The sequence below is a fragment of the Paroedura picta genome, chromosome 3 (assembly GCF_049243985.1).
Source record: "Paroedura picta isolate Pp20150507F chromosome 3, Ppicta_v3.0, whole genome shotgun sequence".
Classification (NCBI taxonomy): Eukaryota; Metazoa; Chordata; class Lepidosauria; order Squamata; family Gekkonidae; genus Paroedura; species Paroedura picta.
In genome coordinates, this window is record NC_135371.1 from 14833897 (window position 1) to 14845381 (window position 11485).

General features: G+C 50.1%; 1 protein-coding gene across 2 annotated transcripts; it reads right to left on the reverse strand.

Moving 5' to 3' along the window:
* Positions 1–11070, reverse strand: LOC143831649 (uncharacterized). Of its 2 annotated transcripts, XR_013228932.1 has the most exons (10): positions 10890–11070; positions 9041–9124; positions 8274–8507; positions 6825–6847; positions 6588–6703; positions 4838–4870; positions 4355–4461; positions 3890–3998; positions 642–3352; positions 1–524 (listed from the first exon to the last, which is right to left on the reverse strand). XR_013228932.1 is itself a non-coding variant. In XM_077324815.1 (9 exons), exons 1-9 carry the CDS (start codon positions 10923–10925, stop codon positions 2262–2264), a joined length of 1833 nt encoding a protein of 610 aa, XP_077180930.1. In that variant the 5' UTR covers positions 10926–11070; the 3' UTR covers positions 1–2261. The 2 variants fall into 2 exon arrangements, 1 of the variants encoding a protein (XP_077180930.1); XM_077324815.1 differs by having other exon boundaries at positions 1–3352.
* Positions 11071–11485: the final 415 nt, after the last annotated feature.

Genomic DNA, 11485 nt, shown 5'->3' on the forward strand with positions numbered 1-11485 from the left:
CAGAAAGGATGAGATTGTTCACTTTTACCACGTTTCCAGTTTAGGACATGTACAACAGCAACAAAGACAGCTTCTCGCCGGTGCAGTCTGCACAAAGTTGCTAATTATTTCTAAGGTTTTACTGGTCTAAATGACTGTAAATACAGTGGTGTTGTTGAATTATTTGTTAGGTGCTTCAGAGTGATGAGAAACACCATGCACACAGAGGGAGAAAATAAGCGTATATGTAGCTTTGCTGAACTAGCATGAACCAACTTGAATCAGCTGCAGATTGGATAGATATTCTATGAATTACGCGTAGGGGGCCCTCAAGGACTTGCAGAAAAACATCTTATTTTCCTCTTCTCCACTATTTCCTCTTTCCATCTCTTCTTTGTCTGCTTCCCTCTCTCTTTCCCTTCCACCAGCCAATCTCCCCAACTCCCTGTTTCCCTCCTTCCCTCCCCCTGGACTGGCTCTACCTGGGAAAACAGCACAGCTGCACAGTGTGAATGTGTGAGAACTCTAAGGCAGAGGTAGTCAACCTGTGGTCCTCCAGATGTTCATGGACTACAATACCCATGAGCCCCTGCCAGCAAACGCCGGCAGGGGCTCATGGGAATTGTAGTCCATGGACATCTGGAGGACCACAGGTTGACTACCCCTGCTCTAAAGGGCACCACATTTCCTCATGTATCACCTTCACCAACTATTATTTCCTCCCCTCCTGGTAACTCCCATATTCTCATCCTTCTCTGCTTCCTTGTCCCTCCCCATGCAGCTGTCAAAATCACATGATTGCTGCCATGAGATTCGTGAACCAAAATGTAGCCATCTTGAATTTTTGTATACCCAGCTTGTCTGCTTTGGCCTTCTGTAAGCTGTCTTTCTGAAATGCTTTGTTCCCTTTTGCAACGTTACCAGTCAGTCTTATCTGTGTAGTAGCTGTCGCTAGGGGAACCAAGGTCGGGGAGGTTTGGGTTATCGTCTTGGCTGTTTTCCCGGACGGCACCTGGACTTGGGAGGGGGCACCCTCTCTGGGAGTGAGAACATCTTTGAGCGGGAAAGTTTGGGGTAAAGTACTGAATTTTGAAAGTGCAAGCCAGTTTCGGCTTTGAGGTATCGATCAGCTTGGAAAATAAACACTTTCTTCTAAAGAAGTAGTTGTTTCCAGTCTGTCAACCTGACAGCACCGACCAATCGACATTTTACCTTCCCCACCCCTCCATCTTCGGCTATGCACTTCATTCATGCCCCACTTTTCTCCACCACGGGGGCTTCAAGTAGGTGGCATCATTCTCCTCTCCTCCATTTAATCGGCACGACCACCCTGGGAGGCAGATTTCAGTGGGGTGTGTTATGACAGGCTCACGGTTGCCCAGTGAGCTTCCACAGCAGAGTGGGGATTTGAAATCCCCACCACTAGACTACCCTGGCCATTGTAAGCAGCCAGGCCTAGGAGAGTTATACAAATTACATGGTAGCTAGTCATCCTGTGGTTGCTAAAGGCTCAAAGCAACCCTGAAAAGGGCCCTTCCACTCCCCCCATTTCACTAACAGAAACCACGGCTGAAAGGCTGGCAATATTCCTGTGGTTGCCCAGCCACAGCGGGCTTCTTTTTTGAAAACCACAGGCACTGCTTCTGTTATTGTGTGTGTGTGTGGGGGGGGGGATTATCTCTCCACAGCTGCTGCTTTTTAAAGATTTCACATTTTTCTGCAAACCTGGGGATTCTTAGAATCATAGAATCATAGTTGGAAGGGGCCATACAGGCCATCTAGTCCAACCCCCTGCTCTACGCAGGATCAGCCCTAAGCATCCTAAAGCATCCAAGAATCCAAGAAATACCTCTTCTGTTCACGTCTCCAATCCTCGGATTTAAGCGTCCACAGACTTGGCCACGCTGAGGACTAAACATATTGATAGAAACCGGGAGGGAGATTTAGGATAAACATGCTAACATAAACATTACTGAAGAGGGCGGAGGCCAGGCAAATGTCCCCATCGTTGATAACACTGAAGTGGGGGAAATGGTTGCAGCGGGTGAGGGGGCTTTGCTCCCTGTCTCCCACCACAAATGTACAACTTCTTTAGGACCCTGAACATCCAAGGCAGAATTCCGCCCCCTACTCTCTGCAGCCCCAATGACAACACTTCCTTCATTCCAAACGACTCCATGACGGCTTGAACGCCCCTTGAAATGGCCACGTAACCAAATATCCTCAGCTCCAGTTCCTCTCACAAGCATGGGTTTCCATTTCCAGCCTAGGAAGGGACTCCTTTATTGGCTTCCCTTGTCTTTGGTGTGCACTCTTTGGTGTCTATTAAGATGTCCATTCTGAGTAAAGCTTTTCCCGCAGTCTGGGCATTCAAAAGGCTTCTCTCCTGTATGGATCCTTTTGTGCGCTAGAAGGGCGGAGCTCCGATTGAAACTCTTGCCGCATTCCATGCACAGGTAGGGTTTCTCCCCCGTGTGGATGATCTCATGTTTAATAAGAGTGGAGCGCTGGCCGAAGCACTTCCCACAGTCTGGGCATTCGTAGGGTTTCTCGTTCGTATGAATCCTCCGGTGAGTCTTCAGAGTGGAATTCTGACTGAAGCTCTTGCCGCACTCAGGGCATTTATAGGGTTTCTCGTCCGTGTGGACTCTGCGATGAATGAGGAGGGCTGAGCGAGAGCTGAAGTTTTTCCCGCACTCGGCACACTTGTACGGCTTCTCCCCTGTGTGCCTCCTCCGATGGGCCATGAGGAAGCAATTAAACCGAAAACCTTTGCCACAGTCGGGGCACTTGTAGACTTTCGCACTTCCGTGAGTTCGCTGGTGCTTGACCAGAGTTAAGCGGTCCCTAAAGCCTCTCTCGCACAGAGAGCATGTCAGAGATTTCTCTGCTAGGTGGCTTTTCTGGTGTTTGAGGACATCTGAGGCGAAGCTGAACCGTTTCCCACACTCGGGGCAAGCGTGGGGCTTCTCGCCGGTGTGGATTTTCAAATGCCGAAAGAGGTTGGACGTCTGGTTGAAGCTTTTCCCACACTGCTGGCATTCGTAAGGCCTCTCTCCGGTGTGGATGCGCTGGTGGGTGATGAGGGTCGAAAACCGGCGGAAGCTTTTCCCACACACAGGGCACTTGTGCGGTTTCTTTTCGGGACGCGTATTAGACCACACCTGGGATCTTTGGTGGGTTTTACCGACCTGGGTTTCCACAGAATCGTTTCTTGGTCTGTACTCTGCCTTGAAAGATTTCTTCTCCTCCTCGGGGTTTTGTAAAACGGCCTCGCAATGTTCACCCAGGGCGGTCAGATGCATCTCCCATAGCTTAGGGTTTTCCTGCTGTGGCACCTGAATTGCAGCTTCATGCGCCATGCCCTCTCCAACTTGGATTCAAGAAAGAAAAGAACGCTTTATACAATTAGTACCTCACTTAAAAAAAAAACACCATTCTTCTTCTAAGCAGCGTCTATTATTCTAGGCTCCTGTTTTATCCTTTGAGGTAAGTCAGCCTGAGACATAATGAGTGGCCCATCGTCATCCAGTAAAGATGTATGTGACAGAACAGGGATTTGAACACAGACCTCACAGGCCAGCAGTAGAATGGAAGTAAGAAAAGCTAGCCCCAAGTGGAGTATTTGCTCATGTGACGGAGATACTCTGTCATTAAGATCTCCTGACAGAAAAAAAGAGTCCTATATTCAGTTTTGGAAATTTGTAACTATCACCACCACTGGCTCAAACAATTCTGGGGTGGTTAAGCACATGTTTGATCAAACCCAAATAAAGCATTACCAGAAAAAGCAACCGTAAATTACTACTCTAACAACAAAATCTACAGAAAGCGCAGTTCCAATCAAACTTCGACTACATCTGAAGATCCAGCCCCTGTAGTGGCAGGAATTTATAAGTAATCAACTCACCTTCTCTTTCGTCCCCTAGGCCTCTGCTTATCCATGGCTCCACTGGTCCCTTAGAAGCCCAAGGCTCCATGCCAATATATTCAGCTGCTTGAATGGAGACCATGGGAGCCTGTAAAAGCCAACAGTTTCCCAAAATTAGGCAGAACTCAGCCTGTTCATAAATAAGTGGGAAGCTTTTGATTGTGCTCATGCCATGTGCTCATGTATCCAACAGAAATCTAGTCCCTCCCACCACTCCCCCAAAAAATCTGGACAAATTTTAGATCCTAGTTCCAGGGCAACTGGGTATCCTGTGAATCTTAGCTTTCATTTTTCTAAATTTTAAAGCAACTTTTGACCTCAGGAAAACAGTATGGATATGAGCGGCCACTCCCTGGAGAAAAGAGAGTGGTTATACGGGAGCGGACTTCAGAGAACAGCACACTTTTTGGTCTCTGCTCATATTACTACCACCTTGTTACATACCTGAATCTTCTCCACTGTGGGCAAGACTCTGTCTTCGAAACCACTGGTTGGCTGTTCTTCAAGGGGAGAGGGCCCTCTGGAGTGAGACAGGGACACTGTTCTGAAGCCTGTTTCAGACATAAAGCAAGAGTGAGGACATATCAGGAGGATTCTTTCCTTGCACAGGTTTATGCTCACTTGCACATCCCTCCTACCACCTTCCCTCCTTTGCTGTCCCTCTTCCACCAATGGCCACTGCCATAACCCCTGCGACAACTTCATAAGATCCTAAACAATTTGCAAGCCTCACTAAGTTATTGTCAGTTCCCCAGGGAACAAAGACCTAAGTCTCCAATTCATGGGGGCAAGCAAAACAGCAATCCCTATGGCTGTGCTGGGGCATGCAAGATGTCTCTTTGTACTGCTACGGCCTCTCAGTGCAGGCCCAAGCAGAGCTGTTGAAGGCCACTGCAGCCACTCTCCCCATGACACGCAGAAACGTACCTGCATCCACCTCCAGCTCTAGCCTCAAAGTCTCTGGGGGGGGGGAAAGAGAAAGGTAAGTTAAGAGAGGTTCAGATCAACCCTCTGATCCCAGCCTGGTATGGATAGACAACAATATTTTAAAGCCTCCTATGAGGTAGAAATGATCCTCGTGGCACAGAGTGGTAAGGCAACAGTCATGCGGTCTGAAAGCTCTGCCCATGAGGCTGGGAGTTCGATCCCAGCAGCCGGCTCAAGGTCGACTCAGCCTTCCATCCTTCCGAGGTCGGTAAAATGAGTACCCAGCTTGCTGGGGGGTAAAAGGTAATGACTGGGGAAGGCACTGGCAAACCACCCCATATTGAGTCTGCCATGAAAACACTAGAGGGCGTCACCCCAAGGGTCAGACATGACCCGGTGCTTGCACAGGGGATACCTTTACCTTTACTTTATGAGGTAGAAAGCTACCAGTCCGGGTTTAGAGAGAGGACCACTGGGATGACACAAGGCAAGCTAGATGGGGCAGTGCAGCAATAAGAACACAAGCAGAGCCCTGCTTAGTCGGACCAAAGGCCTATCAAGTCCAGCATTCTGTCCACACAACGGCTGGGAAGTCCACAAATAGAACTGAACTATATATATATATTGTTTTGCTCCTCCTTTCCTCTAAAAGATTCAGGAGAAGATGCCTAAGGAATGTTTCACTCTTTATCCCCAGCACCTGCCACTTAAAGCCCTGCAGCCACTGAACGTAGAGGTTCCGTAATGCTAAAGAGCCACGAATGTGTCCCATAAAAAAGCAAGCTAACATCTTCCAAGGTTATCCGGACTTCAACTTTGCGAGGTAAGGAAGGCTGGGGAAATAAGTGACCTAGTCCAAGGGGACACGGGGAGCTTTAGGGCTGAGTGGGGATTTCAACCTGGGTCACAACAGACAATGCCAGGAATCCAGCCACTGCTCCTTTCTGACTCTTAACATGAAGCTGGGAAGTTCTCCCTCAGCAAAAAGTTTAATGGTTAGCTCCAACAAGTCCCTATCATTTAGAAACATTCAATTTCCCCCCCCTCCTCCTCCATATGAAGGCGATAACTCTGGCCTACCTTAAAGGGATGTTGTGAGGATCACTGGTACTGGGTATGTGACGTGCTTTGAGCACCAAGCTGCCTAAGGGAAGTTCACAAGGCCATCCTTTACTGTTTATCCCCAACACCTGCTACTCAAAGGTATACAGCCCTTCAACTCAGAGGTTCCATAAAGCCCCAAAGCCAGTGATAGGCCTATGCTCCGTGAACGTGTCCCATAAAGAAGGAAGCTAACGTGTGCAAGGTAGATCTTCAAGCCATTATACTACAGGATCACCAGCATGGCAAAAAATGACAGGGCCAGGGGCAGAATCTAGCACAGGGATCTCACAGCTTAAGTCTGCAGGCTCTTCTGGAGTTTTAAGCAAGGGTCATACAGGCACTGTGGCAAAATGGTTGATCTAGAAGGCAGGGCCAGCCACAAAATGGCTGCCGAGAGAGGACCACTGATGAATGAACTGGTGACTATGAATGACTATGAATGACTATGATGAACTGGTTCTCTGTGCAGTCCCGAGGGTCCTGCCCTTGGGGAATTCTGAAGCACCTTCTGCTGCCATGAGGTGAAGGAAAGGCAGGACTATTTACTTTGTAAAAATATGCTTTGGGGAAGAAGCACCCAGAAACTCATGAGGTAGCACCATGTGACCCACAAGCGCTACGAGGGGAATCAGTGTTCCAAGCTCACCTTTAAATTCAAGCATTAGTTCTTGCAGGTTATCCCTTCTCTGGGAGAAGCTATCAAGCCTCTGTTCCAGCTCGTCAAAGCTCAGCTCCGATTGCAGGGACGTGTCCTCCTCCTGACTGGAGACAGGAAGAAAAAGGAGTCAAGAGGAAACACGTTCTCAAACCCCAGAAGAACACATTTGCATTGGGGGCCCGCCCCGAGAGAACAGCACGATGTTCAAAGGGCCCAAAGACTCACCTGGTGTCAGTGCTTCTGAAGTCCTAACAGAGAAGAGAAAACAAAGAAAGAGTATTAGAGATCAAGGCCTGTTCCCGAGGGAGTCTAAACAACAGGAGTCCTATCTGAAGGTCATATACAGAGATGATCAGTGTTCAAATATTAGATGGGCGCCCACGTGGAATCATGGGATGGGAAGATTCGGAAATCCATATGGCTCTGCATCTCGTCCTCCTCTCGAATTCTATAAACACTCAGAAAGTTGAACAGGCCAATTTTTCTCTCCACTTCAACTGACTTCCCACAGCTTCCCTACATTCTGGCGTTCAGTCCTTGCCTGGTCAGCTTGGAAGGATTTCTGCTTTCTTTTACTTTTTGGATGCCCTTTGGCATACCTGTAGAGATGTCCTGCCAGTGACACAGAAACGCCTTCCTTGTCCAGGAGTGGCCGGATTGTGCTGCCTCGGTGAACGGCACACGCCACGAGGAATGGGTACAAGCTGACTCATGATCCTAAATTTCCATTGATTTGTACCCTCCTGAACCAAAGTCTGGGCGAGATGCCTCCCCAAAACATTTTCTGGACTTTTTGTCCGGTTGGGTTTAGGCCATTTAAACCCTCCCTTTCGCTTCTCCCCCTTTAAAATGGAAGGGAACCCGACCGCTTCATTTCAGAGCTTCTGGTTTGGTTGGGATTCAATCTGCGAACACCCCGAACCAAACCTGGATTTTCTGGTTTGTGCTCATCCTTACACACCACCTCAGCAATGTGATGGCTCAGCCTGGTGACACCCCCCGGCCAGCGTCCACTCCCTGTTCATTGTCATGCCAAGATCAGCCATCCATTCCTTCCTCATTGTCTCAGTCTCTGTCTTGCTTCTCTTAGGCTTCTAGTGAATCACAGGCTCTGGATACCACATACTACTTATTCTCGCTTTACACCATGGTGCCTTCGGCAAAGGAGCTTTTATTTTTTTTGGGGGGGGGAGCGGTATTGTGGGCATATTTAATCTGGGGAGGTCAACTGCCTTGGGGTTTAAATGTTTGGAGAATTAAACTAAAATAAACCCTAGGGTGAAAATTCTGGCAAGAGCCAAACTGTTTGTAAAGTGTCCAGATGATATGGCTGCCTGTCCAGGGATCTAGTCATGACAAACGGCAGGTCATTCTAAACTGGGAAATCTCAGCACGGAGGGAAAGAGGAATGTGCAAGCCCAAGGACTTCTAGGCTGGGAACAACCAACCGTGGTTTCATTGGCCATCTGAAGGAGGACCAGAGAGCACTTCCATACACAGAGCACAGACAAAGCCTTAGCTTCTGTTCTGTTTGTGGTGTTGTTATTATTTGCTGTATTTCTACCTGGCCTTTCTCCCCAGTGGAGACCCAAAGCAGCTGGTATCATTTTCCTCTCTTCTGTTCTAGCCTCACAACAGCCCTGTGAGGCGGGTTAAGCGAGGAAACAATCTCACCTGTGCAGAGCCGTTTGGCGATGGTGGTTCTTTCTCCCCTCCCCTTCTGCTGAGCAGATCATCGAGCAGGGAGATCTCTCTGGAGAGCCGGGAGATGCTGCTCTCCCTTTTCTGCACGAGGATCCTGTCCAGCTCCGCCAGCCAGCCCAGCAGGACCCGCTCCTGCTCCTCCAGGTACTCCCGGAGCTCCTTCAACTCCTGGATGAGTTTCTGCTTCTCGGCATCTACTCGCTTCTGCATGCAAACAAATAATCAAGAAGAACTTCTTTGGTCATATTGCACGTGTGTAATATAGCCAGGAAGAAGAAGAGTTGGTTCTTATATGCCGCATTTCTCTACCCAAAGGAGTCTCAAAGCAACTTACAGTCGCCTTCCCTTTCCTCTCCCTACAACAGACACCCTGTGAGGGAGGTGAGGCTGAGAGAGCCCTGATATTCCAAGTACAACGATATAGGGTAGATATCAGGAATTTTTTTTTCACAGTCAGAGTAGTTCAGCAGTGGAATAGGCTGCCTAAGGAGGTGGTGAGCTCCCCCTCATTGGCAGTCTTCAAGCAAAGGTTGGCTACACACTTTTCTTGGATGCTTTAAGATGCTTTGAGCTGATCCTGCGTTAAGCAGGGGGTTGGACTAGATGGCCTGTGTGGCCCCTTCCAACTCTATGATTCTGTGATTCTGTGAAGAAGACTGAGAGTCTGCAAAATAAAATGCTGCTTCTCTAACAATGATGGGAAAGAAAAGAAAGGCAAGCGAAGGGGCAGCTCTTACCAACAGCTCCTTGATCTTCTTCTCGTCAGCTTTCGCTTCTTCCCTCTGTCTCCTCAGACAGGTGAGATGCTCTTGCAGCTCCACCTGAGGAAGAGAACAGAAAAATCACTGCTAATGAATGCTACCACATCCCCAGTGCTACAGGCATGACTCTCACTCGCAGTGAAGCTCCCTGCCAGCGTGGGGCAGTGGTTAAACAGCGGCAATCTCTAATCTGGAGAAATGGGTTTGATTCCCCACTCCTCCACATGCAGCCAGCCTGGGCCAAGCACAGAGCTTTCAGATCCATCTCCCTCACAGGGTGTCTGTCGTGGGGAGAGGAAGGGGAGGCAATTGTAAGCTGCTTTGAGACTCCTTGGGATATTAAAGAGCAGGGTACAAAAAAAACTCTCCAGAATTCTTCACCATCCCAAATCCAGAGCCTGGCCCTGCAACATAAAAGTTGCACGCCAGCTGATTTGTACCAAGCAAGGCTCTCAACGGCAGTAGCCCCAGAGATGCCTCTGAGCCTGTGAAGAAAGCCTTTCCTCACCACTAACCACAGCCACTTCCCACAAATCCAGAGTTAGGGCCTACAAGGCAGATGCCCTCGGGAAGAACAAAGCGCCTGGAAGGACTTGGGAGAAACGAGTCAGCAGATGAAGCTTTCAGTCCTGTCGGCCTAGCCTGGCACTGCAACCATCACAACCTCTTCCAAGGCAGAGTCTGGCTGGAGGGCACAGGAGCCAGCAATCTCGCTGAAGAAAGGCAAAGCAGGATCAGATCGGTACCTGGGAAGGAGATCACTGGCAAGCCCTCAGAATCCCATGACAAGAGGTAGGACAAGAAAGGCCGGACGACAGGATTGGGTTGCGCTTTCCCTAGCAAAGAGGATCTACTCTGCTTTCTTGGGGGGGGGGGGACCAGATCTCTTTTACCAGACCAGACCATGGTGCTGTTTGGGGAACCACAGCTACTTTCTTTAGCTTTATTTAGAGCCACTTTGATCTGGAAGACGCCTTCCCAAATCGGTGCTCAGTGAGCTTTGATTTCTAAATGCTTATAAAAGGTAAAGGTAAAGGTATCCCCTGTGCAAGCACCGAGTCATGTCTGACCCTTGGGGTGACGCCCTCTAGCGTTTTCATGGCAGACTCAATACGGGGTGGTTTGCCAGTGCCTTCCCCAGTCATTACCGCTTACCCCCCAGCAAGCTGGGTACTCATTTTACCGACCTCGGAAGGATGGAAGGCTGAGTCAACCTTGAGCCGGCTGCTGGGATCAAACTCCCAACCTCATGGGCAGACAGCTCCAGACAGCATGTCACTGCCTTACCACTCTGCGCCACAAGAGGCTCATCTAAATGCTTATACCATGGGACATTTTGCTGGTTTTTAAGGGGCGACCAGACTCAATGCCCGTTCCCTTGTACATGGTTTCAAGAAGGGTGCGGGGGATGCTCTGCTCCGTCCCTTTTCCGAATCCAGCATGAGATAACCACTGGACATCCCTGTCCGCGGCTCATCCGTCAGAAGGCATGCAGAAAGCTCACGGCTGGGGTGGGAGAGAAACGTGAGCGCAGACGCGAGCCCCACAAGTTTTGGGGCTTGGGGAAGAGGTCTTCCAGAGCAGGGGTAGTCAACCTGTGGTCCTCCAGATGTTCATGGACTACAATCCCCTAGCCCCTGCCAGCGTTTGCTGGCAGGGGCTCCTGGGAATTGTAGCCCATGAACATCTGGAGGACCACAGGTTGACTCCCCCTGTTCCAGAGCATCGAGCTGGAGCGCGCAAAGTGCATGGCGGGCTGGGGGCCGTGCCCACATCCCTGAAGGCCCCTCTCCCTAGATGCCCAACGCCCTCGCCACCAACCCACCCGGAGCTCCTCGCCCAGGACCCCGGCTGCGGCCATGGGGGCTGCGGACGCGCTCAGGGCCGACGAAGGGCCGGTGCCATGGCCGCTTCTCCCGCGGGCGGCCCCGATCCCTGGCGCCCAGCTAGAAGACGGCGCAGGCGGAGGGACGCGTCTCGCGCCGCCGGGATTCCAGCCCGGGCTGGCCACCGAGACGGAAACAGGAAGAGGCTGGAGCGAGCGCGGGCAAGGCGGGGCTGCGGCCGACGCCTGCCTTGATTGGTGGGAAGGAAGGCGAGGGGCGGGGCTGGGGGGAAAGGGGGCGGGCCGGGAGACCCCGGGTCAGTTGCGGCTGGCTCGCGCTTGCATAGGGAGGAGTGAGGTTTGCTTTGGCTAATAGTCTTATGCTCTTGTTAAGGTCTTGTTTTTGTTATTGTTAAGGTCTTGTTTTTGCCCTGCGGTGCAACTAGGCTATGTGAACTAATACATACACCCAACAGTGGCATCCATTACAGGTGCAGAGTCAGGACAGCATGTTAAAATGATGTCATATTATTATTATCAGATCTCCATCATTAGGACAGTTGGGATGTGTGCTTGTGAAGAAGGCTTGTGTATCT